The sequence below is a fragment of the Ziziphus jujuba genome, chromosome 3, assembly GCF_031755915.1.
Source record: "Ziziphus jujuba cultivar Dongzao chromosome 3, ASM3175591v1".
Taxonomy (NCBI): Eukaryota; Viridiplantae; Streptophyta; class Magnoliopsida; order Rosales; family Rhamnaceae; genus Ziziphus; species Ziziphus jujuba.
In genome coordinates this window covers 7165572-7192914 of record NC_083381.1, presented here as the reverse complement: position 1 = coordinate 7192914, position 27343 = coordinate 7165572, and the positions used below count along the sequence as shown (strand labels likewise).

Below are 27343 nucleotides of genomic sequence, written 5' to 3'. Positions count from 1 at the left end.
TAAAGAAGGATTTTGATTATGTAGATACTAAATAGAAAATTCTCTATTAATTATAAGTTTGATATAATCTTAAAAGGCTAAACTTAAAATGCTCTGATATAATCAAGTTAAATTTAAAATAGTGCAATCCAACATGGTTTTGCATTATAATTTTAAACTAGTTCCTAGCCTTTTGGATTCATATTTATTTTGAGTTTAGTAAGAACGTTCAAATCAAAATAGTATTTCTATTGCTTCAATGATGTAATTTACATAATGCTTTGATAGGTAGCCCCAAATGTAACAGAAAAATTATACACGACCAAGTCAAAAAACGATCCATTTGACACCTCAATCTATCTAGAACTAAACAACAATTTTACAAATTAATTAGTTTATTTGCCTCACTTTGACCACAAAAGTAAACTTTTAAAAAGGCTAATATCTAGATTACGTAACCAAACATGTTTTTCTTTTTTTGGGTAAATAAACATGTCCTTTTTATATTTGTATTTAAAGCAAAAACGAACCAAAACCAAATTACTCTAAGATCATTTATGCACTCTCCAAATGATAATACATGCTTAATTAAATTCGATAATACTAGAGTTACTAAAATATTTACAAAATTTGTTTATCAAATGATATGGCAAATTATGTGACAATACTTAATTGACTTATTTTTTAATTCGTTTTTCCCATTAAAGAATTTATATATCCATACTTAAGTTATATGGCTACATTAACCAATAATTATCAACATATATCATTTAATAAATAAATTTGGTGAATATTTTTATACCTATAGCATTACAAAATTAAATTTCATTATAATAGTGATTAAAATATCTTAGTATGCTATCATAAAAATTTTCCTATAAAAAGAAAGTGTAATTTTTTATTTCCTAAATAACAGAGTTTGTCCTAAACCAGTGACGAATTCGAAACTACCCACCAAAATTTTAACTAGATGGCAATGATCATGAGTGTGTATCAAACCCAAGTTTAGGATTAAGTTTAGATTCAAAGCTTACAAATAAAAATAAAATAAAATTCCCTTCCCCAATTTACATATAGTGATTCTTACCAATACATGTATTTAATGTACCGAACATGATTTATCATTTTCATTCTTGTAAATATTTTTATTACCAAACATGTTTTTAAATTCTAAAATTAGAAAATCTAATTTACTATTTTCATTTTACAAAACTGATTTACAAAAATTGTTTTAAAAAACATTATCCAACATGTCCAAATTGTCAAAATTTAATTAAAAGTTTTTTTTTCTTTTCGCTTTTTCTTGAAAACTGATAATCCAACAAATAACCATCCATTCTTTGTAGAAAAAATTTACTTAAAGTAAAAAATGTAAATGAAAACTAATAGTTGATACATCACAAAATTTAAAAAGACAAGACAATTTTATCTCAAACCCCACCCAACCAATGACTCAAACCAATGCATGGTAGGAATAGGTGTGCATGCTAAACAACAAGAGCTAATCCAAGAAAGACTAGATATAATAAATGTACCATAAAGTAAACACATATAAAAAGTCCCAAAAATAAGCTGAAAATTGGAGAACTTACTTGCACTAGTTTGCCCCTTTGAAGGATTCATAAATCCATGAATAATTCCCCACCCACACCCCCCCCCCCCCCCCCCCCCCCCCCCCCCCCCCGGGCAAAAAAAAAAGACCACCAGACATCTTGTCTTCTGCAATCATAGAAACGATACATGAGGAAGAAAACTGAAAATTCTATGTTTCACTAGATGAGTGAAAAGCACCACCAAAATTGTACTGAAATGAAATGTAATGCCAAAAAATTAAAATTTCATCTGCTTCTTTCTAATTGTATAACAAAGATAATTCATAATATCATTTGAAATATAAAATAATGTATAATACTAAAAAAAGAGCCAACTAATTTATTTAGGTAATCAGATTCTTATTAAAAAAGGAGAATTATTCATTCTAAAAGTGAGAAAAAAGGACTATAGTATATAATGTCCATTAAAGTTATACAACTATGTATGAAAACATATGCATAAATCAGTGACTATAATTGTATATTCATATATATAATTTTGCTATGATGGGAACATTGCTAATTTGTTTTCAATTTGGACATGTAACTGTTTATAAACGTTTATAAGCAGTAGATATCCAACATAAGTAAGGCGATGTCACTCATCATAAGAATTTATGTACATATATATCTAGGTGCCATTCAGATTTATGAAATTGCATGAACATGTTCCTGATAGAGAACTATTTTGATTGTAAGAGGCATGACCTTATATGTATAACTCATTAAATGGTCTTGTAATTGATACTAATGGGGGGTATGTCAGATGCCTTGTCTCAATCTTCTTCTTTCTTCCTTTGGCATTTTTATTCCACCGAAGGACAGTGATTCAAACATGCAAGAGAGATAGGCAGTCCTTTTGACTTTCTTTGCAATTGAGGGCACTCAAAGATCACTAGTTCTTTCAAGGAAGAGAGTTCTTGAAGCCTTTTGTTTATTGAATGTTTTAAGACATGAAAAGTCATTGATTCTAAGATAAATGAAAGTGGTAGGTAAAAACCCTCCTTAAGAAACTATTCCACATCCTCATATTCATGATCAATGTCAAAGATTCTAAGATTTGGGAGTCTTTGCAAATGGCAGTCCGTTTGACAGGACATAAGTTTAAAGCAGTTTCTTATGCTAAGTGTACATAAATTTGAAGGCAAACCAACCTCTGGAAACAATTCGAGCTATGGACAATTGTAAATCCTTAAGTACTGTAAAGATGGGTAGAGACTATGCATTTTCGCATTCATTAAGTAAGAATAAGCTAGATTAGGAGCATACAATCCATCTTTAGGACAAGGTGTAAAATTGGGACAACTACTTATGATTAGATTGGAAAGAGATTTCATGATTAGCTTCTAGGATAATACTCCATATGATATAAAAAGGGATTCTAGATTTTTACACCCTCTACTAGAGAGAAAGTTGAGCTTAAGAAATAAATCCAGGGGAAAGATTCTTAGTGAATCAAAACTATCTAATATCAGAAAGCATTCAAGTGACTTATATGAATGGTTATTGGAAATTATAGTTTCTCATATTGGTCAATTTTTAATACTTCTAACGTATTAGGAAGGCACTCTCTAGGAAATGCTATTGAGGGAAAACAACGAGACATACAATGACATTGAAGATGAGTTTCACATTTCATCAATGCCTCAATCACTGACTTCATAATATGACATCCTTTGACTCCAAGTGATTGCACTGTTTTTGGTAGGTCTTCCAAGATTAGCTTTTCAGAATTGCCTAATTCCATAGCATGAATAGTTGGAAAGATCAGGAGTGAAGAAACAAGCTTTTAACAGTCATTGATTGTAAGCTTTGTTCAAGTTGGAAGTAAGTTAGGAAATCCTTCAAAAGTATGTGACAATGACTTAAATGAAGTTTTTGCAGCTTAGGGAAAGTAACACCATCTTCAACTTGAATCACAAACCACTCTTCCCAAGCTAATAATGAGCTAAATTTCAAGATTTCTAATGAAGGAAATGACTTTATCAAGGAAGAACCATTCCCATAGAACTCAGGACTGACAATCACTACATTATCAAGTCCTATAACATAGAGAGTTTTAAAGGAACGTAGTTTCCTAAGTGGTGGCAAGGAGTTGCAATATTTACAATCAGTTAGATTAATGAATCCTATGTTACAGAATAAATTATTCACTTGTAGTTGAGAAATCTTGTGCCTCCATATCCAATGACCTCAAGCTTTTTCAAGTTTTTGCAAGGCAGTAGCTTATCAAGTACTTTCCTATCATGTTTTGAATCATTGGTTTCTCCTCCCCAACTCAACTTCAATTCTTCAAGATACTTCTTGTCAATCAACTTCACCTCCAATGCATCCTCAGAATTTACAACATTTTGTAAATTCTAAATGGAAGGCGCTACTCAAAGATATGAAATTTCCCTCAACTCTCCAATTTTGGTTCCATTATTTTTTCCAATGATAAAAGTATTCAATGCTTGGAGACTTTTCAATTTTCTTACTTGCAATAGCATCTTTGCTAATTGATTTCTTCCACTAATGTCAAGACGCCACAAGTTAATGAGATTATTATGCATATCTTTAGGCAATTGAGTGAGATAAAGAAAATTAGCCAACTTCAATGTCTGTAAATTGTATAACATAATTAAAGATTCTGGCAATCTACTAATCAAAGTTTAAGCGAGATTGATGTATCGAAGATGTCTCTATTCACCAATTAAATCAGGCAACTGGTTGACATTATAAACGTTTTTTAATTATAAAACTCTTAAATATCTTAAATTCGAGAACAAATCATGCAAATCTTTGTTAGACAAAGTGATGAAAAAATTTTGAGATCGTATATTTAGATGTAAAAATGTACAACAACGAGTTGCTTTGAAAATAAAATTGGAACTCTTAAATGGTTCATGCCTTTCCATAACATTGTACACTACATGATGCACTTTCATCATTATTTCATTGGTGTTTTCTCTTTCTATTCTAATGTAATACCCTCTAGATACATATCAAGCTTAGACATTCAAAAGATCATGCATAACAAGTTGAGATTTGTCTACACTAAATTGTTGGAAAAATGACCTAGATATCAAATCATTAAAACACTCCTCACATTCTTATACGTCTTTTTGACTGTTGTAAAATATTTTGTGCCATCCACAGTAAGACCAGTAGCTCCTTTTCAGATTCATAATCCATTGAGAAAGCATCTCTTTAGATGTGATGGAAGATAATGGTAATTTAGTTTCAATGCAAGAAGAATGTTGCTCTCATTATCTGAGAAATCCCAAATCTCACTTTTTGATATCCTTTCCCATTCCCCAACATCTAATTTAAAAAGCATTAGACCTCTGAGTGTTTTTACAGTTAATGGTAACCCTTTACACTTCTTAGCACTTCTCTACCAATTGTTTCCACGACATTATGTGCACTAGGTAAGACTCTGTTCTCAAATGCATGTTATGCAAATAATAGCAAACAATCATCATCCACCAAATGCTTAAGATAATAAAATGGAATCGTGCTCATGATTGATGCAACATTTTCACCGCATGTTGTTACTAAAATGTTACTTCCTTAAAACCCCATAATTAAAGGGATTTTCATGAGCTGCTAATTAACATAATTTTCATTCCAAACATTGTCCAAAACAATCAAGGATTTCTTTCCCATTACTCTCTCTTTCTAAGTTAGAGCAAATTCAAGTCTCTAAGATCACAAGGATGTAAAGTTACTGCCTCAAGGACTGCTTTTGTTGGCCCTTAGAATGTTAAATTCTTCAAAAATACAAACCCATGCTTTAAGATCAAAGTGTCTTTTAACTTTGGCATCATTATACATTGATTAGGCAAGGGTGGTCTTTCTAACCCTATCCATGTCCACTATGGAAACCACATCTACCTTATTTCCATCATTAACATTATCAACAATAACCAACATCTGGATTATGGTTTCCTTATCACCATCCCTACCATAAACATCAGATTCTACCACTAAAGATGAAGTGGGAAATTTGGGTGACAGATTTTCACCTACAATACTCTCTTTAAAACCAAGGAAATCCTTTTGCTTTGTAATAAATTCTAATCCATCAAGAATTTCCTCCATCTTGGCCTCCAAATCTCCATCATATTAATTAAAACTTGTGGTACCAAGTTACTTACCTTACTTATCCTAATTCTTGAGCTAATTCCCAAGTTGAATGTTTGTAAATGCAAAGAATTTGTTGCAATCTCTTCCAAGATCTCTTTAGCATCATATAATGTATCTTCAAGCTCGTCTAGCCATTCTTTCACTATGGGGTCTCTGATTTGCTTCTCTTCGGCATCATTCAAAACTGCATTAATAGATAGTGCCATCATCTTCAATTTCTTAAGTAGCAATATCCACTGATTGGATTTCTTTCCTCACAGATAGTTCAACACTTCCCGAGAAGATGTCCTATCAAACAGCACATGAAGGGCGGCTAAGAGAAAAACCCCACCCACCATGATTACTTTTCAAATTTTAAATCATACTTTTGATTTGACAACCAGTAAAGAAAAATCTGATCTTAATATTATTAGTTGTTTTGATGTGAGTTTAATTCCATATATATATATATAAAGAAAAATCATTTTGTATATATGTTAAAATTTTGGAATTGAATTTGATAACTCTCAATTGAAAAACTTACTTAATTTCTTTCTACTATTATGGGGATTATCCTTCTCTCTCTCTATATATATGTATATATATATTAGAATAATAATTTTCTCAGTGTGTTAGAGAAAAATATAGATAACATAATGATTTATCTTCTAATAGTTTAAATTTTTGAAATTAATTATAATTTAACATAATGCAACTAGCCTTTACAAACTCCATTACTAATAGGGCAGGTTTTCAAAATATTGACTGTATGAAAAGAACAATGTTCCAATGAAAGATGAAAATTATATTCCAAACACCATTGGTTTATTTTAATTAATTAATTTATTTATTTTATGTTGAAATTTAGAGGAGTCGAATTCAGAATTATTACAAAACATAATGGTTTTATTATTAATTGTATCCATAGGGTCCACACATCAAATTTGAATCTTAAATCCTAAAATTATTTACATATAATTAGTTAGAAGGTAGTTTTTTTTGTTCAAATAACACAAAAATAACATATTATAAGATTAATTTACATAAACATTCAATGTAATAATTACAATATTAAAACAAAGTAAATAAAAAACAACAAATTAAAATTCTATTAAGATAAAAATATAATGCAAACTTAAAAAGCAAATGATGTCCCAAAAAGGAAAAAAAAAAAACTTAAAAAGCAAACAAATATATATGAAATGGATTATCAAAAAGTTTAGTATATAATACAAGTTAAATTAAATGTATAATGCAAAACTATTGCATGTTTATTTATCAAAAAAAATTACTATATTTTTTTATCTATTACATTAAGCATCAAATACCATAATTTACATTATCTTCCCGGTAAATGAATGATTTTAAAGGGGCTAAACATTAAACTTATCTGCTTCGAATCAAATATAAGATATCACATAATATCATATATCACATTCTACATTATCTTCATGATAAATAAATGGTTTAAGAGGCTAAATATTAAATTTAGATAGTTAAAATATTATATGTTAGAGTTTGTCGTTATTTCTTGGTTTTTTTGGGGGGGTTGTTTGGGGAATACAATATTTTCAAATATTATTAAAGATGTGTATGTTCTTTTTTATTTTATTTTATTTATGATTATTATTATTATTATTATTTTGAGAACAAAGATATGCATATACATCAGATAGGAAGGATAAATATTTAAATTTATCGGCTCCTGTACGTATACATGCATATTGTGGAGGTAGAATTAACCCAAGGGTCATTTTAGCTCTTGAAATGAGCCAACTACCCTCGCCGCGGGCTACTGATAAGAGACCCACATACTTCATCCATCATCTAACAAGCCGATGACACACAGGATAAACCTGCGAGGAGTTGGACCCAAACAAGGTCTAGTCTCACTTAGACGGAGCTCACTTCGAAGGGCAAAAGTGTCAGAATATCCTTGTCCTTCAAAAAATACCTTATTATAATTTTTATACAAGATACGTCAACAAGCAACTCTAATAACTTCTGGCATTAAAGTGACTTGAGTGTGGAGCGTTTGCATTATCAATGCCCAGAAAACTTCATATTCTTCATCGTTTTGCGAGTTTACAAGACTTAAAGCAGATACAATGGATGAAGCCTTTTGTATCAATAGTTATTAAACAGAAAAATTAGTCCCATAAAGAAGGATTTAGATTATGTAAATACTAATTAAATAGAAGCTTCTCTATTATAAGTTTGATATAATCTAATAGATTAATCTAATATAATCAATTAAATTTAATTAAATATAAAATACTAATTAAATAGAAACTTCTCTATTATAAGTTTGATATAATCTAATATGCTAAACTTAAAATACTCTAATATAATATCATCAGCATGCTGTGGGAAGAAGTTGTCTAAAAAAAGAAGGTGTAATTTTTTATTCTTATTATTGTTTTACTAAAGAAGAGATTTTGTCCTAAACCCATCAAGAATTAGAAACTACCCACCAAAATTTTATCTAGATGGCAAAGACCATCGAGTGTGTTAAACCCAGTTCGGGATTTCAGGTTGAAAGCTTAAAAAAATAAAATAAAATAAAATTCCCTCCCCCAATTTGCATATGTTAAAAAAAAAAAAAAAAAATGCATACACATATTGGCAGTTAACTACAGAGTATCGATTTACTTGTGAACAAGTAATTTTAGACTGAGAGTGTATGTATGCATGAAGAGATACAGACCTTATCAGCTACATGAGATCATTTAGGTTTCCTTGCAGGTAATATCTTACCCAGATCATGGGCCACCTAGCTAGCTAGAATATAACATTGAAGCTAAATTGTTTACTTACTTTCTGAAACAGAAAAAGTACCTTGTGTTTGTGTTCAAACAATAAGAAAAATGCCAAACACATGGCCAACAATAGAGAACCTACTTTCAACTTTCTAGCTTTCACAAATAATGCATGCAATTGCAATACCAAAAAAAACTCCTCCCCTGTCATATGAAAAATCCCACACCAACCAAAACAGTACTACTCCATTATCACCCCAACTCCATCAAAAATCCAAATCCATAACCAAAACCAAAACTGAACCTTTCTTCTCTACCATAACACATACAATTCTGTCTTCTCTCTCTTTCTCTCATGGAGAAGAAAAACCCACTGAAAGATGAGGCAATTCTGCAGCACCCAATACTTCTCCTCCTGGTTCTGATAATGGGTTTTGTAATCATGGACCCATTTCAAATGAGTCCAGTTGGGGGGCATGAGTTTAGGCCTGTGAAGCACAGTGTTGCTCCATACAAGCAAGTGATGGAGAATTGGCCAAGAGACAATCAGAGCAGGTTAGGACTTGGGAAGTTGGAGTTTGCAGACCAAGTGTTTGGGCCCGAGTCTTTGGAGTTTGATCCTTCGGGGCGTGGCCCTTACACAGGGTTAGCTGATGGTCGCGTTGTCAGATGGATGGGCAAGGATGCTGGCTGGGAGACTTTTGCCCTTGTCACTACTAATTGGTGTGTACTACTCCATTCTTAATGAACCTTTTTTTTTTTTTTTTTTTTTTTTTGTTTTTGGGTTTTAAAAATGGTTCTTGGTGGAAAGATTTATTTTAGCTATCCTGCAATGAGAAATGACACAACAAGATATCTAATTTGACAATGAATTTCATGGTTCGAACCGGATAGAAATCTATTTCTTCAAAGTAACATAAGAATTTGGTTGCTCATTTCAAAGTTATATAATGCAGAAAAAACATGACTCATGGTTAATAACAAACAACATGAATGAATTTGGCTGATCTTTTAGAAGGTGCTTGGTTGAAAATTTGAAAGTATAATTTGTTATAAGGTCATGGTCTACGTTCGAAGTTCAAACTATCAAATTACATGTCTTTAAGCACTTACCAAGCAAGGAAAAAAAAAGAATCTCAAAATTATATGCTAATTATACTAAAATTCCTCCTTCAAAAGGTCGGAGAAGGTTTGTGCAAAAGGTGTGGACTCGACCACGGCGAAGCAATGGAAAGTAGAGAAAAAATGCGGAAGACCACTTGGCCTGAGGTTTGACAAACATAGTGGAGATTTATATATTGCTGATTCATATTATGGCCTTCTGGTTGTTGGACCTGAAGGAGGGTTTGCCACTCCATTAGCAACTCATGTGGAAGGGAAGCCTATACTCTTTGCAAATGACCTTGACATTCATAGTAATGGTTCCATTTTCTTCACAGACACCAGCAAGAGATACAACAGAGTGTAAGTATATACATAGAAATATATGTTTGTGTGTGAAAGTAGGTAGGAAAGTAAATATTTTTCTTTGATTACTAATAGATTTATGTTTGATTGCAGGAATCATTTCTTTATACTACTGGAAGGAGAATCAACTGGTAGGCTTCTTAGATATGATCCTCCAACTAAAACAACTCATATTGTTTTGGATGGTTTGGCATTTCCAAATGGGGTTCAGCTGTCAAGGGACCAGACCTTCCTCCTTTTTACTGAGACTACCAACTGCAGGTAAAGACCCTTTCTTCCTCACATTTCGGCCATATAAAATTCACTTTTAGTGCGTAGAAACCTTGAAGCTCTTATTAAAAATTCAACCTTTAAACTAGTAACTTCCTCAGGGGGTTCAACAAGGATTACAAGTCCCAGTTCACATTCTTTCTAAATACAGGCTAGGTGAAGATTTCCAGTAACTAGAAAGGAATTCACCAAAATTTAATTGCTCCACTTTTCACAAACTTCAGTTAGAAGTACTCCATTAAGAAGAGAAATATTCTTTGTACTTCATAAGTAAAATAAGAAAAAAAGAAAATTCAACAGATTTGGGATCACAAAATCCCTCCATTTAAATGTTTATAAATCAGAAACTCAGTTTGCAAGTAAGGCTGATATTAGTTGCATATAAAGGCAGTATTAGTTGCATATAACATGAATGATTGCAACTTATCCTAAAACTGGCTATCAGTACGTACTCATCTAATGACAGTTATTTCTGGGTTATCGATAATGAAAAATTTCGATACAAGAATGTTGTCTAATGTATCCAGGTCTATCTAGATTAACACATTAAAAATCATCAAAACCAACTATTCTTCTAGTCTAGTCCAGAATGTGTGTCAAATAAATTATACTGGTTCTTACAAGTCATTTGAAATTCATGGTGTTAATTGCAGGCTAATGAAGTACTGGCTTGAAGGTCCAAAAACTGGACTTGTCGAACGTGTTGCTGACCTGCCAGGTTTTCCAGACAACGTAAGAATAAATGAGAAAGGCCAGTTCTGGGTTGCTATAGATTGTTGCAGGACTGCAGCACAAGAAGTTCTTTCTCACAATCCATGGATAAAGAGTATCTACTTTCGACTGCCAATCCGAATGAGCTTATTAGCAAGACTAATGGGGATGAAAATGTACACTGTAATCTCGCTGTTCGATGAGAAGGGAGAGATTTTAGAAGTCTTGGAGGATAGGAAAGGTGTGGTGATGAAACTGGTGAGTGAAGTTAGAGAAGTGAAAGGGAAACTGTGGATTGGAACTGTGGCACATAACCACATTGCCACCCTCCCTTACCCTTAAATTAAGATCATTTGGGCAACAGATTTTCATGTTGTAGTTCATATTTGTTTTAGCATTAGCATTTAAAAGGGTAGTTCGGAGTTTATGAATTCTGTAACGACAATGATAATCAGCTAAACATTTGAAGCTGGTTCTAATTTGTAGCCTTTCCCTGTAGCTTTTTCCTGCTGCTTTATGACTAATAATTAATGAGGCATAACTTATGAAGTACTCCTCTCTGCCTTACTCCTTTGGTCATGATTACTTTGTAGGAGAGATATACCTTATTATATATACACATATATAGAGGTCTTCTATGGTTCGGATCTTTGTGAGGATCACAGTTTTTGAAAAAACCATTGTCAATACTATATATAAAAACGACGATTTTTTCAAAACCGTTGTTAATACTATATACAAAGATAATGGTTTTTGAATAAACTGTCATTTTTAAGAACTCCGCACCATAACAAGATGTACATGTCTGCATCATAGAATTTCATTATATATATATATATATATAAATATATATAATTCAAAAACGATTTAGGCAAATTAAATACTGTATTCAAGAAATTGAATTCCTAATACAATTTGTAATAGCGGAAAATTTGTGAAGTCTTTATGTGAATCTGTTCATCTCAAGAAGCAAATTAATCGGTTCCTTTTATATATATATATATATATATATATATTATTGGTTCCTTTTAGGCATGAATTAAAAACCTAATTTTTTATTTTAAAAATAGCAAGTTGTTAAAGAACATTGTTTTCGAAACAAGGAAACTGTTTTCAATTAATCGCAATATTTTATTCTCTGGTTAGTTGCTAATTAGTTGGTACAACTCTCTAGCCTAGCTTTCTGTCAAATGCAATTCCTGTTGGTATTTCAGTTTGAACTTCAAAAAGTTCTTCTTGTGAATATAAGCTAGAACTGTATACATGACAAATAGCATACATTATAGATTACTTGTGTTCTAAGCGCGAGCAAAACTCAATCTTCTTACGGTTATTTGTATTATAATAAAAATGAAAGGGAAATTCTACATGCTATAACCAATTTTTCAAGATTCTTACTGTTTGTCGTTATCAGTGATGATCATTATTTTATATATCAAATTTTAATTAGGTATTTAATTTTATTATCTTCTATTTTAAAATTTTAAATGTAAATCGTTTAACCCTAATCACTTAAATTATCATTTGGCATGTATGTCGCACGAGTGATCACTCACACAAATAACATTTTTCATTTTTCGAAGGTAAGATTGAAATTTAGCGAGGTTTTGAAAATCTTATAGTTTTAATCAACTTTTTTAATCCTATTTTACCATTTAACCTTGGGCCATTATAAATTAAAGTTATTTAAAAATAAAAATTCAGTATTCATGTTTCTTTCTCTTTCTCACCATGTGTTTCCGCCACCACCCACCACCATTGGCAATCACCACTCACCGCCTCTCTCTCTCTCTCTCTCTCTCTCTCTCTCTCTCTCTACAACAAAGCTCCTTCACCTCCAGTTTCTCTTCCCAGCCGACAATTTGGTTCAGTGGGTTTTGTTGATTTTGTATTGTTTTGGTGATTTTGTGTGGTTTGGACGATTTACTTTAGATATGGTAGTTTTGAAGTTGACCATATGTAATAATGGAGTTTTGGTGATAGTTGATGATATAGTTTGAACCTTCTGGTAGTTCTATTCAAGCTTCAAATTTTGATACCCACACTATATTCTAAAACACTAATTTTTATTTTTATTTTTACTATTTATACTTAACTTAGTCTTAAATATAATTCAATGCGTACACTACATTTAGTACTCGTAATTCCCTTTTATATTAAATCCATACATTACACTACAACCCTAATTCCCAAATTATCAAATCATTGTTATCTTCAATAATTCTTACTAATATTTCTTTCTATATGTAGAAGTCAAGAAAGTTTAAGCCTACAATCATATTCACTCATCAGCTTGTTTCTCATTGGTCAGTTTTCTGGATTCTTCTACTTTCTTTTTCTTCTTTTTCTATAATCCTTCTCGGATAATTTCTTCTACAAAAGGTATTTCTTTCTTTTCCTTTTTTTTTTCTTTTTTCTTTTAGTTTTTTCCTTCTCTTGTTTTAATCCAGTATACATAACCTGGACATATGCATTTACATACGGATTACATAATCTGGATATAATTGCATAGTTGGTATATGTAATCCGACAAATATAATACGTCTGGGCTATGTATATTAAGCAGCTTCATTCCATTCAGATTACATAACCCAGATATGACTGCATAGTCTAGTATATGTAACTCAGATGGATACAATTCATCCAGGTTATATATACCAAATGACTTTACGTATCTTTATGTTTTCATCCATATTATATAATTCGGATATAACTGAAGTAGTTTGGTATATGTAACCCGAAAATGTTTAATTCATTTGGATTATATGTACTGGACATCATTACAATTCATTTAAACAATTATTTTCTCTAGTATACAGAATTCAGACATGATAAAGCCATTCAAGGTACATATACCGAATAACTTTAGAGTGTACACAACAAAAAAAATTGATTGCAAGAACTGATAAAATGAAAATTAAACAAAGATAATAATCAGATTATAAAAAATACAAAGAAAACAAATAAATAATAAACAAAAGCTAAATACTTACACTTTTAGCATAGAAAGTGATGATTTGCCAATTATTTTTTGTTGATTTTTTCATCTTGTTCTCTAAATTCCATTATCTCCATTTTTAATATTTATTTATTTGTTATTAAAAAAAAGTCTATTGTAGTGTATGTAGCAATTTATTTTTATTTTATTTATATGTTTAATAGTATTTATGATTTTTAACAAAGGATATTTTTGAAATATTAAAAATTAATTAAATAGAACAACACTTTCTGAAAATAAAGATATTTAACTTTCTTATGAGTGCAAAAACACCAATATATCCTTTTATAGAAAATAATTAAAACACAATAATTTCCTGTTTCTCCAAATTTTCCACATTTTCCACTATCATCATCTTTTTCTTCTCATCGACTAGTCTCTTTCAATTTACCAATAAATAAATAAAACAAAAAATAAAAATAAAAACTAATGTTTCTTGCCATCAAATTCTCGGATAGCTTTTGTATATACAGCAGATTATATGTGTACTGCATTCTCAATTGGTTTTACACTCTGTGTCAAGTCCAAAAAACAGAAATGAATAGACAAGAAAAAAATAAATATACTTTTGTTAAAGTAAAACCGTCAAAATTTTCGATATTATTAATCGATTATAGTTTTTTTATTTTTTTATTTTTTTATTTAAGAAGTTAACCGATTATAGTTGGGTATTAATAGATATTATGAGATTTTGCCAAAGAGTATCATAATATACTTGTGTATGTGTGTGTGTGAGTATATATATATATATGAAGAAGAAACTGTTAGTGAAAGAAAACCCATAAATTTCTTCATGTCTCTATAAGACTAAAAAAGATGCTAACAAACCAATTGTTGAGAATTTGATGAGCTTAGGAATAAGCAGAAAATAAAAAACAACAGTATTGTTTGAAAATCTCCGTCTTGTTGATCCTATCCACAAGTTTTTATACCACATGAAAAAAAGAGCAATGGGTTTGATTAAAAATATAAAAAAAACTGAATTATAGTTTGTCACATACCATAAATTTTCTTCTTCTGTTTTTTCAATGATGTAAATTTCCAATGTTATGAAACAATTTTTGGGATTTTGCATCAATGGCAGCAATTGTTTTGCTTTTTTCTTTTGCTGAGTAACAGTGGGGACGACATATAGCAAATATAAATAACGATTTTATGAAATTCACCAAAGTTTACTTTTTGCATAGGGATCTCATCTCAATACATGACAATTGTACAAGAATTTCAATTTTATATTGTACACATCATGTTTAAGCAATTTGTTCATTACAATTAAAGGAGAAACAAACCAATAAAGCCCTTATTTTAACTCCATTAAGAAAAGAAAAAAAAAATAACTGTTTCCAAAGCTAATCAATTCTCCACTGTACCAAATCATAATATAGGCTTTAATTATACTTACAGTGCATAATATATCAATTAAACATAATTTATTTGAACTAAATATATTAAATACATAACAAACATTTAATAGTTGAATATAACACTATTACAGCATAGTAATACTCTAATGTTAGTAGAATATTACTCTACTAGTAGAGTAATACCCTATATAAGGTTACACAATCGTAGTAGATTAATACTATATTATACTAGAATTACTCTACTAAGGTTGTTTATCACTATACTTAAACCAAGATACAATGTTTATTAAATCTTTGAAATAAGTATATTAAATACATAACAAACATTTAAAGTAATACCCCATCCCAAAGTACATCGGAATTTTTTTTTTCGCATTGACCGAGATTGGCAGGGTTTGACCGCCATTGACTGAGAAGAGTTAAATTTTGACTTTTTTTTTTGGGATGGAATTCAGTGTTGACAGAGTCATCGTTGCGAAGTACGCGTCGTCCTGAGTTCGTAGACTAGTAGCGCATCGAAAACGGAGCTATCGTTTAAAAGTTATGAGCTAAACAAGTTGCAGTCCAAATTGTCCAAGGGTATCGGGGTTGGCTTTTTCTTTTTGTAAATTTTAGCTTTGAATCTTGTATGGTTGTATATTACTCGTCAATACGAGTCCATAGACTAGAGGCACGTCCAATTTGGACATTTGGTTGAAAAGTTATAGACCTACAAAGTTTTTTTAATACCATTTGTGTTAACTCCCCCAGGTAATTGTGTATAATTTATCCGATTAAAATATTAATTTAATCAGTTTTGTGTAATGTTGATATTTTAGGGACACGTGTGAATCGTGATCTCATCGAGTATCTAGATTGATACGCTTGCTTAAGGTGAGTGATCTAACTTCAAATTTATTTTCGAGTGTTAAACTATATATATTTTGTGATAATTGAATATTGGAAAATTTTGTTTCATGTGCTGAAAATTTGATAAATTTCTAAATTTTCCATGTGCTGAAAATTTGATAAATTTCTATTTAGAAATTTATACCAAATTTGGGATGAAATGGAATTTTATGTGCATAAAGATCATATTTTGATTTTAAAAATGCAATTTTATCAAATTATTGTTGAATTTAATTGGAGATTATTCATGATTGATAAAAATGCATTATATGAAATTATGCATTTGTGGATTTTTATGCGATTTATTTATATTGAATTTTGAGGATTCAAGAAAATATTGTTTTAAAATTTATATGCTCAAAGAATATAATTATGTGTTTGATTATTTGTGGAATTGATTTAGTTGTGGTGAAATTGATGGATTCCCATTCATGGATTTTAAGTGATAGGTTTAAGCATTTTATGACCTTATTATTTCATTGAAATTGGAAATGGTATATATATATATATATATGATTTACGGTTTAAGATGCACTATGTAGTACTGGTATTCTGTACTGTATTTGTAATTTGTTGATAAGTGTGCAAGTTGTATGCTCTCCCATGGGATGCTATGGATTCGAGGACATGCAAGTTTGATATATTGGCCATAGCTGTAACACCCCGTCCCGAACCATGTCGGAATTTTTGCACGTTGACCGAGGTTGACTGTTGACCGTTGACCGAAGGGGTCAAAAGTTGACTTTTTGATCCGGTTGGAATTCTAGGTTGACTGAGGTACTGTTACGAAGTACACGTTGGCACGAGTTCGTAGACTGGTAGCACGTTGAAAACGGAGCTACGGCTTGAAAGTTTTGAGTAAAACAAGTTGAGGTCCAAACTGTCCAAGGGGAGTCGGGGTTGACTTTTTATTCATGCAAGGTTGAGCTTTGACTCATGCATGGTTGTGAAGTGCTCGTCGATACGAGTCCGTAGACTAGCGGCACGTCCGATTTGGACATGTGGTTTGAAAGTTATGGACCTGTAAAGTTTTTCAAATACTGTATTATTTTAATATTATTTTTACACGCATAACGAGGTGCCACGTGTGACGCAATGAAGGTGGCCATGTGTCACCATGGTGAAATGCCACATGTCAACCATGTGAAAAAAAAATCAAATTATTTTATTATTTTTGAATAATAATATTATTATTAATATTATTTAATTATTTCTTTTTCTTTTCCTTTTTCTTTTTCTTTTTCTTTTTCTTTTTCTTTTCTTTCCCCACGTGGGAAAACACCAATCCTTTCTTTTTCTTTTTCTTTTTCTTTTTTTTTCTTTTTTCCTTCTTCTTCCCCGAAATACACACACACACGCAGCTTTTTTTTCTTCCCTCCGGCCGTCCCTCTCTCTCTCCCGTGTTTTTGAATTCCGGCCACCCATAGCCCTCACGCGCCAGCCACCAAGGAAGCCCGCCACCTCGCGAGCTTGGCCGCCAAGTTTCACGGCCAGCCGCCGCCGGACGCGCGCCGATCGGGCCGGAGAAGCCGCCGGCCGGCCAAGTTTCTCTCTCCTCTTTTCTTGTGTTTTCCGGCCAGCCCACTCCCAATTGAGCCTCCTATCCCCCTATTTTGGGTCCTCTGAATCCAAAAATGGCCTCCAATCCCAGAAATTCGAAGCGGTTTGCGAGATATGGGGAAGTGAACACCGGCCGAACCTTTCCGACCAAATTCCGGCCACCTCCGGCGGAATTGGGGTCGACGGAGACCGGATTGGTGATCCTCGTTCCACGAGCTTCGATTCGGTATATCATTCGACCATTTTGGTTAACGTTTTCGTTTAAGCCCCCGGGTACCGGGTATTATTTACCCGATTAAAATATTAATTTATTTGACTGTCTGTGAATTTTGTTCTAGGAGCACCGGTGAGTCGTAGAATTGATCCCGTGGTGGATCATGGGTTAATTACGTGCTCCAGGTGAGTGACCCACCTTTAAAAATATTTTCGGGGTAATTAATTGTATTTATGTGGTATTAATTTGGTATCTGTAAAATTGTGCTCATGTGGTGTATTTTAAATATAATCGGGAAAAATATTATTTTATATATATATTTACCATTGGTAATAAATGGAAATTTTGGGATCATTAAGAAATTCCCGATTATTATTTTATGGTGATTTAATTATGAATTATATTGTTGTTTAATTTATTATGCATGAGCAAAGTGAATTTTGGTGGTATTTGTACGTGGTTTTAAATTTGATTTTCTGGGCATAATTGGGTTAAATATTTTACGAAAATATTTGGTTATATTTTATAAATTATGCCCGCGGTATTTTTATGGTTGCATCTCGTATTTCGAGGAAAATTGTGGTTTGTTGATTATCGATGTTTTCGTACCGGGTTGTTGAATAAAAATATGTGGGATGGTGTTTTGTGAAAATTTGGTATACTTCCCACGGTAATTTGTAAAACGGTACGGTTGGTTATTATTGTTTATTTTTAGACGCACTCACACAGTATTGGTGTTCTGGTGTATGGTGTATGGACACGTGGTAGTGCGCGGTTATTATCTGGTTTAGCGCACGGTTATTACTTCACCCGTGAGTTGCCATTGGACCGTGGGCAGGCAAGGTTATTGTTGCGCACAGCCGCCCCCCTCCTTGGCCGGGTGATGGTTTTTAGCAGTCGGTACTGTCGGGACGCCGAAGTGACCACTGCAGGTTTCTCTCTTTAACCTCTCGCCAGTCGGTGCTCGGGACGCTGGGTATCGGAGGGCATCACCGGTATATGGTGTGGTGCGTCAGGTGTAATTGTCGGTGTAAATTGCAATTAAAGTTTAAAACCCCAAAGGTGTTCAAAAAATTATTTATTATAAGTTATTGCAGTTATTTATATTTGGGGTATTTATGTATTTATTTGTTTATTTGTTGTTTATTAATTTGTTTGGTTCCTTGGTTTTTGGGAAGTACGTACAAGGTTTTTGTGAAAATGTTTTAAAAGGGGAACTTTTCCAACTGAGAGAATTGTAAGGGTTTTGAGAGAAATTATTATTTTCCAATTAATTATTATCTATCTACTGTATTACTGTGGTATTATATTGTATAGTAGATAGGGTCACTCACTGAGATGATTAGCATCTCACACTCTTAAATTCCGTTCCCCTAGGTCCAGGTTGGAGACGTTGATTGTCCGGGGCGAGCCCAACGTCTCAGTTCGTTGCCGAAGGTTCAAGAAGTTTTTCTTCCCTTTTTCCTCTCTATCCTGTATTGCTTCTTTATCTGTTATTTTTATAAATTCCACATTTGTCGTATAATGCTCTGTATACTGTATTGGACGTGTCGTTGTTTTTATGCACTGGGTTGCTGCTGTTGTTTTATTTTTGAAGTGCTGAAATTTGTGGAACAATTTGTAGTTGTGGGAGGAATAAGGGGATGTTTATAGAAGTGTGTTTTCAGTGCAGGTAGTTTGTGGTAAGTAAATCCCTTAGGGGAGACTCTGTCGGATTTTCCGTTGGAGGGTCCGGTAGGGTTTCCCTGGGATCAGGGCTGTCTAGGGTTCCGGGGAAGGAATTCTGGACGGGTCCTGACAATAGCCATCCCCTTCCATGGCCGGGATGGTAACTATAAGCATCGACGCTGTTGGGACACTAAGCAGCTGGATGCAAGTTTCTTACTTTAACCTCCCCGTTAGGTGGTGTTTGGGACACTGGGTACCGTTGGGCATCACTGGTATATAGTGTGGTGCGTCAAGTTGTTTTCTGGACTTGGTTTTCATAAATTATTATGTTTCAAAAATTATATTCGAAACTAAAAATATTTAATTCTAATTTTATTATTCATTTAAAATTCTGTCTTAAAATCTATTTTATTATATTTTTAAGGTTTACTTAAATTTGAAATTTATATAAAACTTTCTATGGTATTTTATTTCCCTTTTAAACAAATGTTTGAATTTATTTATGGATTTATTTTATTACATTTTATAATGTAATTTTTGAGATTAGTTTTACTATGCATTAAGCTTTCTTAATTATTTATTTTAATTTATTGCATTTTATTTACTTATAAACTCATTGACTGTGGGGTACGAGTTATGCATCACCTATTGTCTTAAATTTTGGTATTTTAATTAATTTTATATTTTATTCATATTGTTATAAATATTAATAGACAATTAATAAAATATGATAAATTTAATTATTTTAAAAATGTATAAGCGATGCTTTTTATGATAAAAGTGTCGCCATTTTATTTGAATTTTTTTCTTTTAATTTTTTTTACCTGTTAAATGTACCATTTAGAATATGAATCAGATATACTAAAATGTTATAAATAAATAGCAATATACACGAAAATGAATAAAATATTAAGCAAATTAATTTTTCTTTCAAAAAATTTAAAATAATTTGTATTTGCCTCAATTTTTTCAAACCTCAACGTTTGATATTTTAAAATCATCATTATTTTTTTTTTAAAAAAATATTGGGTGCATTTTTCAATCCTCATCTTTTCACCAAGTACAAGCCCTAAAATATCTAAGCTTTGCCGTGCTTTAAGAAAAGTTGAACAATCAGGTTAGCTGGGTTTTGTGGGTTTCTTTTTTCTTTTTCGTCTATCTCCATTGGTGAGCATATATATTCACTGGTTTTTCTTCCATTTTGAACAGCGACAATGCTAGGTTGATCGGTGCGTTTTCTCCTTTGACCTTTTTTTTTTTTCTTGCTGGGTTGCTATCATTGTTGGATTTCTTGGTGTGGTTGTTGATGGGTTTCTGCGTTGTATGGGTTGTAGGTGGCAAAAATTTGGGTCGTGGGTTTTTCTTCAAATTTAATCGGTGAGTTTTCTTAATCTTGCTTAGGTTGATATTTTGTTTGTGATTTTGCTTGTGATTGGGGTTTTTGTTGCAATTTTACTTAGGACTGGGATTTTGTTCTTAAGTTTGCACATGGTTGGGGTTTTCATTTTGATTTTGGTTGCTCATTGTGCAGTGGATTCGGTTAGCACAACGGGCAAAGTTTGCTCCATTGGATGACCAGCTTGGCCTCAAGTTGTGTTTGGGCTTGGTTACCGGGATTGTGTCGAATTTTGCATCGTTGGAAAATGTATGCTTGATTTTATTTTTTTGTTGATAATATAAAATTGAATTATTAAATAAGTTTGAATTTCATATTTAAAGTGAGCATTATTGTTTGTTAATTTACATACTTGTTATCTTAAACATGTATGTTTTATCTAATATTATATTTAAATTAATGTTTGCAAATTTAAACTTCTAAGCAACTTGGGGACTTCAAAGTGGTTATTATATCGTGATGATAATAAGGGATATCATTAGGAGAAATATACCTCAGCAAAACTTAAGAACAATGGTAATTTTAACATTTTCATATACTTAATTGCTTTATAATAAATAATATTTAATTATTTTTTATACGTGTTAATAATATTTTGACATAATTTTTTCATGTGCAGTATGAAGGTGTAACTTGGTCTCAAGATGATGTTAACCAGTTTAGAGCTAAATTGGCATCAATTATGATCTCAAGCCTTTCATCTTAATGAGTATGATATTTTAATTGATTTTGTTTCTATATAACTACATAAAATATTTTACCAAATTGTAAAAATATTACTTGAGTTAATATTTAATTTAATTTGAAATATTTTTATGTTTTGCAAATATTTATTTTAATTTTGTTGTATGTAAAATATTTTGCATGAAGCTCTATTAAACAATCAAAATTTGACAAAATTAAAAGCACCATTCAACCAAAAAAAGAAAGAAAGGAAAAGTGATGCTTTTTTTGAAAAGCATTACCTAATGGGAGAAAAATTGACGCTTTATAGTAAAAGCGTCAGGTATTGTGAGGGTCTTTAATGACGCTTTCTTAAAGACCATAGGCTATTTTGTAAACTTTTGGTGACAATATTTTAAAAGCATTGTTAAAAATTAAAGAAAAGCCAACGCTTTTCTAAAAAAAAATCACTAAAAACCTATAAAATAATCGGCTTATGTAAACTTTTTAGCGATGCTTTTTCAAATTTTATAAACGTTTAGTGATACTTTTTTAGAAAAGCATAGGCTATTACGGTATATTTAGCGACGCTTTTTCAAAAAAACGTTGGTGTTTTTGATAGATTTAGCAACACTTTTATTTAAAAGCGTTGACTTTTCTTGACTAATAGCTGAAACTTTTAAGCTTTTCAGAGCGTCAGGTTTTCATTGGTCATTTCAGCAGCACCATATCAAGTGACACTTTGCAAAACGTTGGCTTTTATTTTGCATAATGCATTAATTGCGTCTCATGTCACTGTGACTCTTATAGTGCTTCCTTTAAAAATTTTGATGCTTATATTGGACCTCATAAACCTCTAATTGCTTCATCATCAGTGGTGTGTGAAAGCTTGTGTAATGGTGACCATTTTTTATTGGCATATCACTAGATAGTTGTCGAAGCACATTTGAATCTTGCCAAAAAATTTTGGTTTATTGTTTTTCCGATCACCGAAATTTGGCAACTTTCAACAACGGAGGAGGGTTTCTTCCATATACTTTTGACCACTTGAGTTCATTTCCAGCCTCCTCAGAGTAAAAAATGGTTCCAGTCAACCATTCAAGAAATCATGGTTTGACCAAATATTGTCTTCGAATTTCTAGTGACCGACAGTCACCATTGATTTTGATTGAAGGTAAATTTTTACTCTACATCTTGTAAGTTTTGTTTTTATACATAGATGGTATATGTTTGCTGAGTTTTGAGGAAGCTGGCAGTCACCATTGTTGCTATTTGAAGTTCCTAATGATAGAAGCCAACAATGGTTCAGTTACTTGAAATTGTTGAATGATCGAAAAACCTTAGGGGTAGTAAATTAAACCACCGAGTAAGCATATGGATTCCTTTCTAACATCCACATCTAGCATGTCTCTCAGAATAACTAAGCTCGAAACTATTTTCTAAAATCAATTTTGTATAGATTATTTATATATATATATATATATAAAATGGTAACTTATAATCTAATTTCTATACGTCTTGCCCCCTTTTTTTTTTTTTTCAGTTTTTATCTTTTTTATGCTAGGGACGGAGAGATTTGAACATTAAACCATTGTTACATGAGATTAATAATGGTTTTGACATACAGATAATTAACATATTGCCACTGTTATATATGTGACAACACAACACCTGACTGTCTTCCTTTTTACGAATCAGCGAGTACAAAGTCATTATTCAAACTTGGCATATGGAGTTCAAACACCAAAAACAAAGTCTTGTATTTTCTTATGCTAATACATGCATGCAATACCTTGCAGTGCAACGTAGATGACAATGGGGCTCTTCACTTGGAAAGTACCATCATCCCACAACAATGAAGCAGATTCCAAAAATCCATCTAATTTTCCTTCTATCTTCAGCGTAAACGATAGCTTTTGCCCGAGAGATGTGAACGATAAAACACTAGGTTCAACTGTAATATTAATTCCTAATGGGCCAATCAAGTTAGCTTTATACGTTGAAGTTTGAGACCCTACATTTGTCACTGTCCTGTGGAAAACACGATTGAAGGATTCTGAAGCTGGGGTGGAAAGAGCAAAGGAAGGATAGTTCAGGTCAATAATAATTGTTTCATTATTCCCTTTGGGACACTCGATGCTAATGTTCCCTGTAATAATTTGCAATAACATAGTATTGTAGCCTTATCCACGCAAGAATCTCACATAGTCAAGCTCCTCAATATCATAAATCAACCCAGGAAATGGAGCTTTGATAGGGTCTAGCAGACCGGACCCATATGCAAATTCAGATTCAGGGTTCAAATTGGATCTCATGGGATTAGCTGCAAGGAATTTACACATAGAAATGTTAGACCATATATATATATATATGCCTTTATTATATCATAAGTACTATTATTATTTAGGTAAAAAAATAAGCCCTCATTAGTCATTATTATTCAGAAGTACATGATTTTGTCGCAAGTCCTGAATTGTTAGTCTATGTTGACAAACTTTTGGACTTGGGTGCCTGAAATTTTTGTGATGTATAGCAAATGAAAAATTGTCCAATTAGACTCTATAAAGTAATGAATTGTGAAAAAAGAAAAGCAGCAGTGGCAGATGAATGAGATCCATTACCAGTAGTTATAAGAGAGGACTTGATAGCAGCAGGGGACCATGTGGGATGGAATGATTTGATGTATGCGGCAGTGGCCGAAACATGTGGACAAGCCATCGATGTGGCTGAGATTATATTATAGTTCACTACCCTATCGTCTCCTTCAACGCCTGAAATTGGAGCAATTGGAGACCATGCTGCCAGAATATAAACTCCTGGTGCAGCTAAATCCGGCTACAATACCACAAAGTAAGGTCCAGAATATAGTGCTAGTTTTTGTTTTGTTTTTCTTTTTTTTTTTTTTTGTTTTTTTTTCTTTTTTTGGGGATAAAAAAATACAATATATAGTTATGTATATATAAGATTAGGCAGACATATGGGTAAGATGGATTGCAAAACCTATACCTTGAGAATGTTACGTGATATTGGATTTGGACCCCTTGACGAAAATGAGGGTATATAAGGAGCCAGCTTATCTGTTACCTCGTTACTTCTGAATATGGATGCAGTTGCATTTCTGAATAATTTTCCATAAAGAATAGATATTTAGTTAGGATATTTATCTTATATATCACTAAGATTTTGAATTTCATAAACAATATTAATGCTACAGCAACCAAAATGTATACTAATGTAACAAATAAGATATGCAATATATTTTTTTTACTTGTATTGAGGGTCACTTATATATTTAAAGATTCATTTAAGCATATTTTATTCTTGATCAATAAAATAAAATTAAAAAAAAATTATTTGTTATCGCTATTAGGAAGACCTATAAAACCATGACAATTGTTTACCAATTGATGCGACATATAATATATGTAATATTATTTTTTTCGTGTATTTTACCATTTATCTTTTTAAAGATTCATTTTGCATATTTTATTCTTAATTAATAAAATAAAAAATATTATTTATCACCATTATCCATAAAATGACAACCATTTATCATTCAACTACCATTATGGATTTACTTTCGTATATTGGTTTATAGTTACAAAGTCAAAAACGCTTCAAATGAAGCTAACTAATTATTGCCGTGTGAATCTTGAATAGTCTCTTCAAGCAAAAAAAACAAAAAAAAAATCTTAAATAGTCTCACTCTGGTAGTCACATCTAAACTAACTCATATATTCACCAAAAACAATAAAAATTAAAAAACTAATATAAACCTCACATTATTTGCCACATTAATTAATAAATAACTTGCAAAAACATTAATAGTTTGATGAGAATAATTATATTTTAGTATCTCAACTTTCATATTTTGCAATATAGGCTGGTGGTAAAAAAATTTCATGAGAATAATTATATTTTAGTGTCCTCAACTTTTTGCAATATAGGCTCTAATTTTCAAAAGTTCAATGTAGACATTTACATTTTGTTGCAATTTGTACCCTATTTGACTTTTTAGAACCCTTTAGTTTAAAATTTGATATAATTTAATATCAATCACTTGACCTATATGTGAGATGGCCATTAAACTGTGTTAGACAAAAGTAAAACAAAACTCAAATTGCAACAAGTTGCAAATTAAAGAGCTAAATCACAACTTTTAAAATTGCAATTAATCCTTATTTTTTCATGCAAAAAGTAAAAGTTTAATTTTCCATCCCATATTAGAAAAAACAAAATTCTTATCTAATATGTTGTTAGATTAATACCTTGTTGAGTTCTTATACATGTTAATCTTGCTACCCTTGTCTACACTAAGGAAAGATGCAGACAAAGGTAACGAGTCAACTACGTCTCCTACGACTCGGCCTTTCATCACAAGACCAGCAGCTCCGGCTAAAAAAGGTCCTCTTCCATTTGTACGAGCATCGCAGATCACAATTTTACCCTTCACCAAATTCTTGCTCAATGAGTTTGAAAAACAATATCTGCATCATAACATTGTCCGTTACCAGTATGCATCTTTGCGTTAAAAAAAATAAAAATTGATAGAAATAATAAAAAAAAATACGCATTGCTGGTATTTCTATAAATTTCGTTCCTATATAGAAATAAAATTACATAACGCATATAAATTACAGACATATATTAATAAGAAGAAAACGAGCATATATGAAATAAGGTTACAGAGAGTGTAATGCAAAGGCTTGATAATTCTCATTAACTTGTAGCAGCTATTTATACGGAGTATATTAAAATGGTATGGAAAAACATCAACAGTTACGGTAAGTATAATATTACAGTATCATAGTATATTATAATTTACATATGAGCACACATATTCCTTATATGCCCCTGCAAGATGGAGGTGCCATTGAAGGCTCCAATCTTGTATCGAAGAGATAAGAACAAAGAACAGGATAATGGTTTAGTAAAGATGTCAGGAAGATGATCCGCAGAAAAGACATGAGACACACGAAGGAAACCATTCATAACTTAATCACGAACAAAATGAAAATCAATTGAAATATGCTTCATTTTGGAGTGAAACACCAAATTGGAACACAAGTAAGTTGCACCCAATTGTCACAATAAATAATACGAGGTGGAGATCAAAGTACGCCAAGTTCAAAGAGAAAAGAGTGCACCTAGCATAACTCAGCAGCAATAGAGGCAACAGATCGATATTCAACTTCAGTGGAAGATCGAGCAACAGATCCTTGTTTTGTAGACTTCTGAGAAATGGGGTTGGAGCCAAGAAAAACAAGACAAGCACTTATAGAAGTTCTATTATCTTTATTTCCTGCACAGTCAGCATCCCCAAAGGTGTGTAAAGAGAGAGGAGAATGTTTTTCAAGGAATAGACCATGAGTGATAGTACCTTTTAAATATCAAAATACTCTTTTAACCGCACTCCAATGAACAGAGGTAGGCTTGTGCATGAATTATGATAACTTATTTACAATAAAGGCAATGTCAGGCCTAGTAAAAGATAAGTATTGAGGACTTTCATGTACTTGACGATACTCAATTGCACTTGGAAGATTAGAATCATTAAGCAGGGATAAAGCGACACTAATGGCTGCAGGAGTTTGACCCGGTTTCGAAGGAACCATGTTTATGCAAGATAAAAGATCATGAATGAACCAATGATAGATGATAATGTGCCATGTAAAAGTAAGGATGCATGCCTTTACCTCAGTGTGGA

General features: G+C 31.9%; 1 protein-coding gene, 1 long non-coding RNA gene and 1 pseudogene across 2 annotated transcripts; 2 read left to right on the top strand and 1 right to left on the bottom strand.

Moving 5' to 3' along the window:
* The first annotated feature begins 8631 nt into the window (after nucleotides 1-8631).
* Nucleotides 8632-11439, top strand: LOC107422072 (protein STRICTOSIDINE SYNTHASE-LIKE 13). Its single transcript, XM_048477131.2, has 4 exons — nucleotides 8632-9160; nucleotides 9617-9901; nucleotides 9998-10165; nucleotides 10828-11439. The coding sequence occupies exons 1-4, from the start codon at nucleotides 8793-8795 to the stop codon at nucleotides 11225-11227; spliced, it is 1221 nt and encodes a 406-aa protein (XP_048333088.1). The 5' UTR covers nucleotides 8632-8792; the 3' UTR covers nucleotides 11228-11439.
* A 6064-nt stretch (nucleotides 11440-17503) lies between these two features.
* Nucleotides 17504-19497, top strand: LOC132803240 (uncharacterized). The gene is made up of 3 exons (XR_009638300.1): nucleotides 17504-17921; nucleotides 18034-18094; nucleotides 19287-19497. It is a non-coding gene; the product is annotated as an uncharacterized LOC132803240 (long non-coding RNA).
* A 3726-nt stretch (nucleotides 19498-23223) lies between these two features.
* LOC132803078 (cucumisin-like) lies at nucleotides 23224-27251 on the bottom strand (annotated as a pseudogene).
* Between the last annotated feature and the right edge of the window lie 92 nt (nucleotides 27252-27343).

What these genes read in the sequence shown, in the direction of transcription:
- LOC107422072 (XM_048477131.2), top strand. Translation starts at nt 8,793, where the DNA reads ATGGAGAAGAAAAACCCACTGAAAGATGAGGCAATTCTGCAGCACCCA. An exon ending in GCCCTTGTCACTACTAATTG is followed by an intron (nt 9,161 to 9,616) that starts GTGTGTACTACT and finishes CTCCTTCAAAAG; the next exon opens with GTCGGAGAAGGTTTGTGCAA. An exon ending in ACTGAGACTACCAACTGCAG is followed by an intron (nt 10,166 to 10,827) that starts GTAAAGACCCTT and finishes TGTTAATTGCAG; the next exon opens with GCTAATGAAGTACTGGCTTG.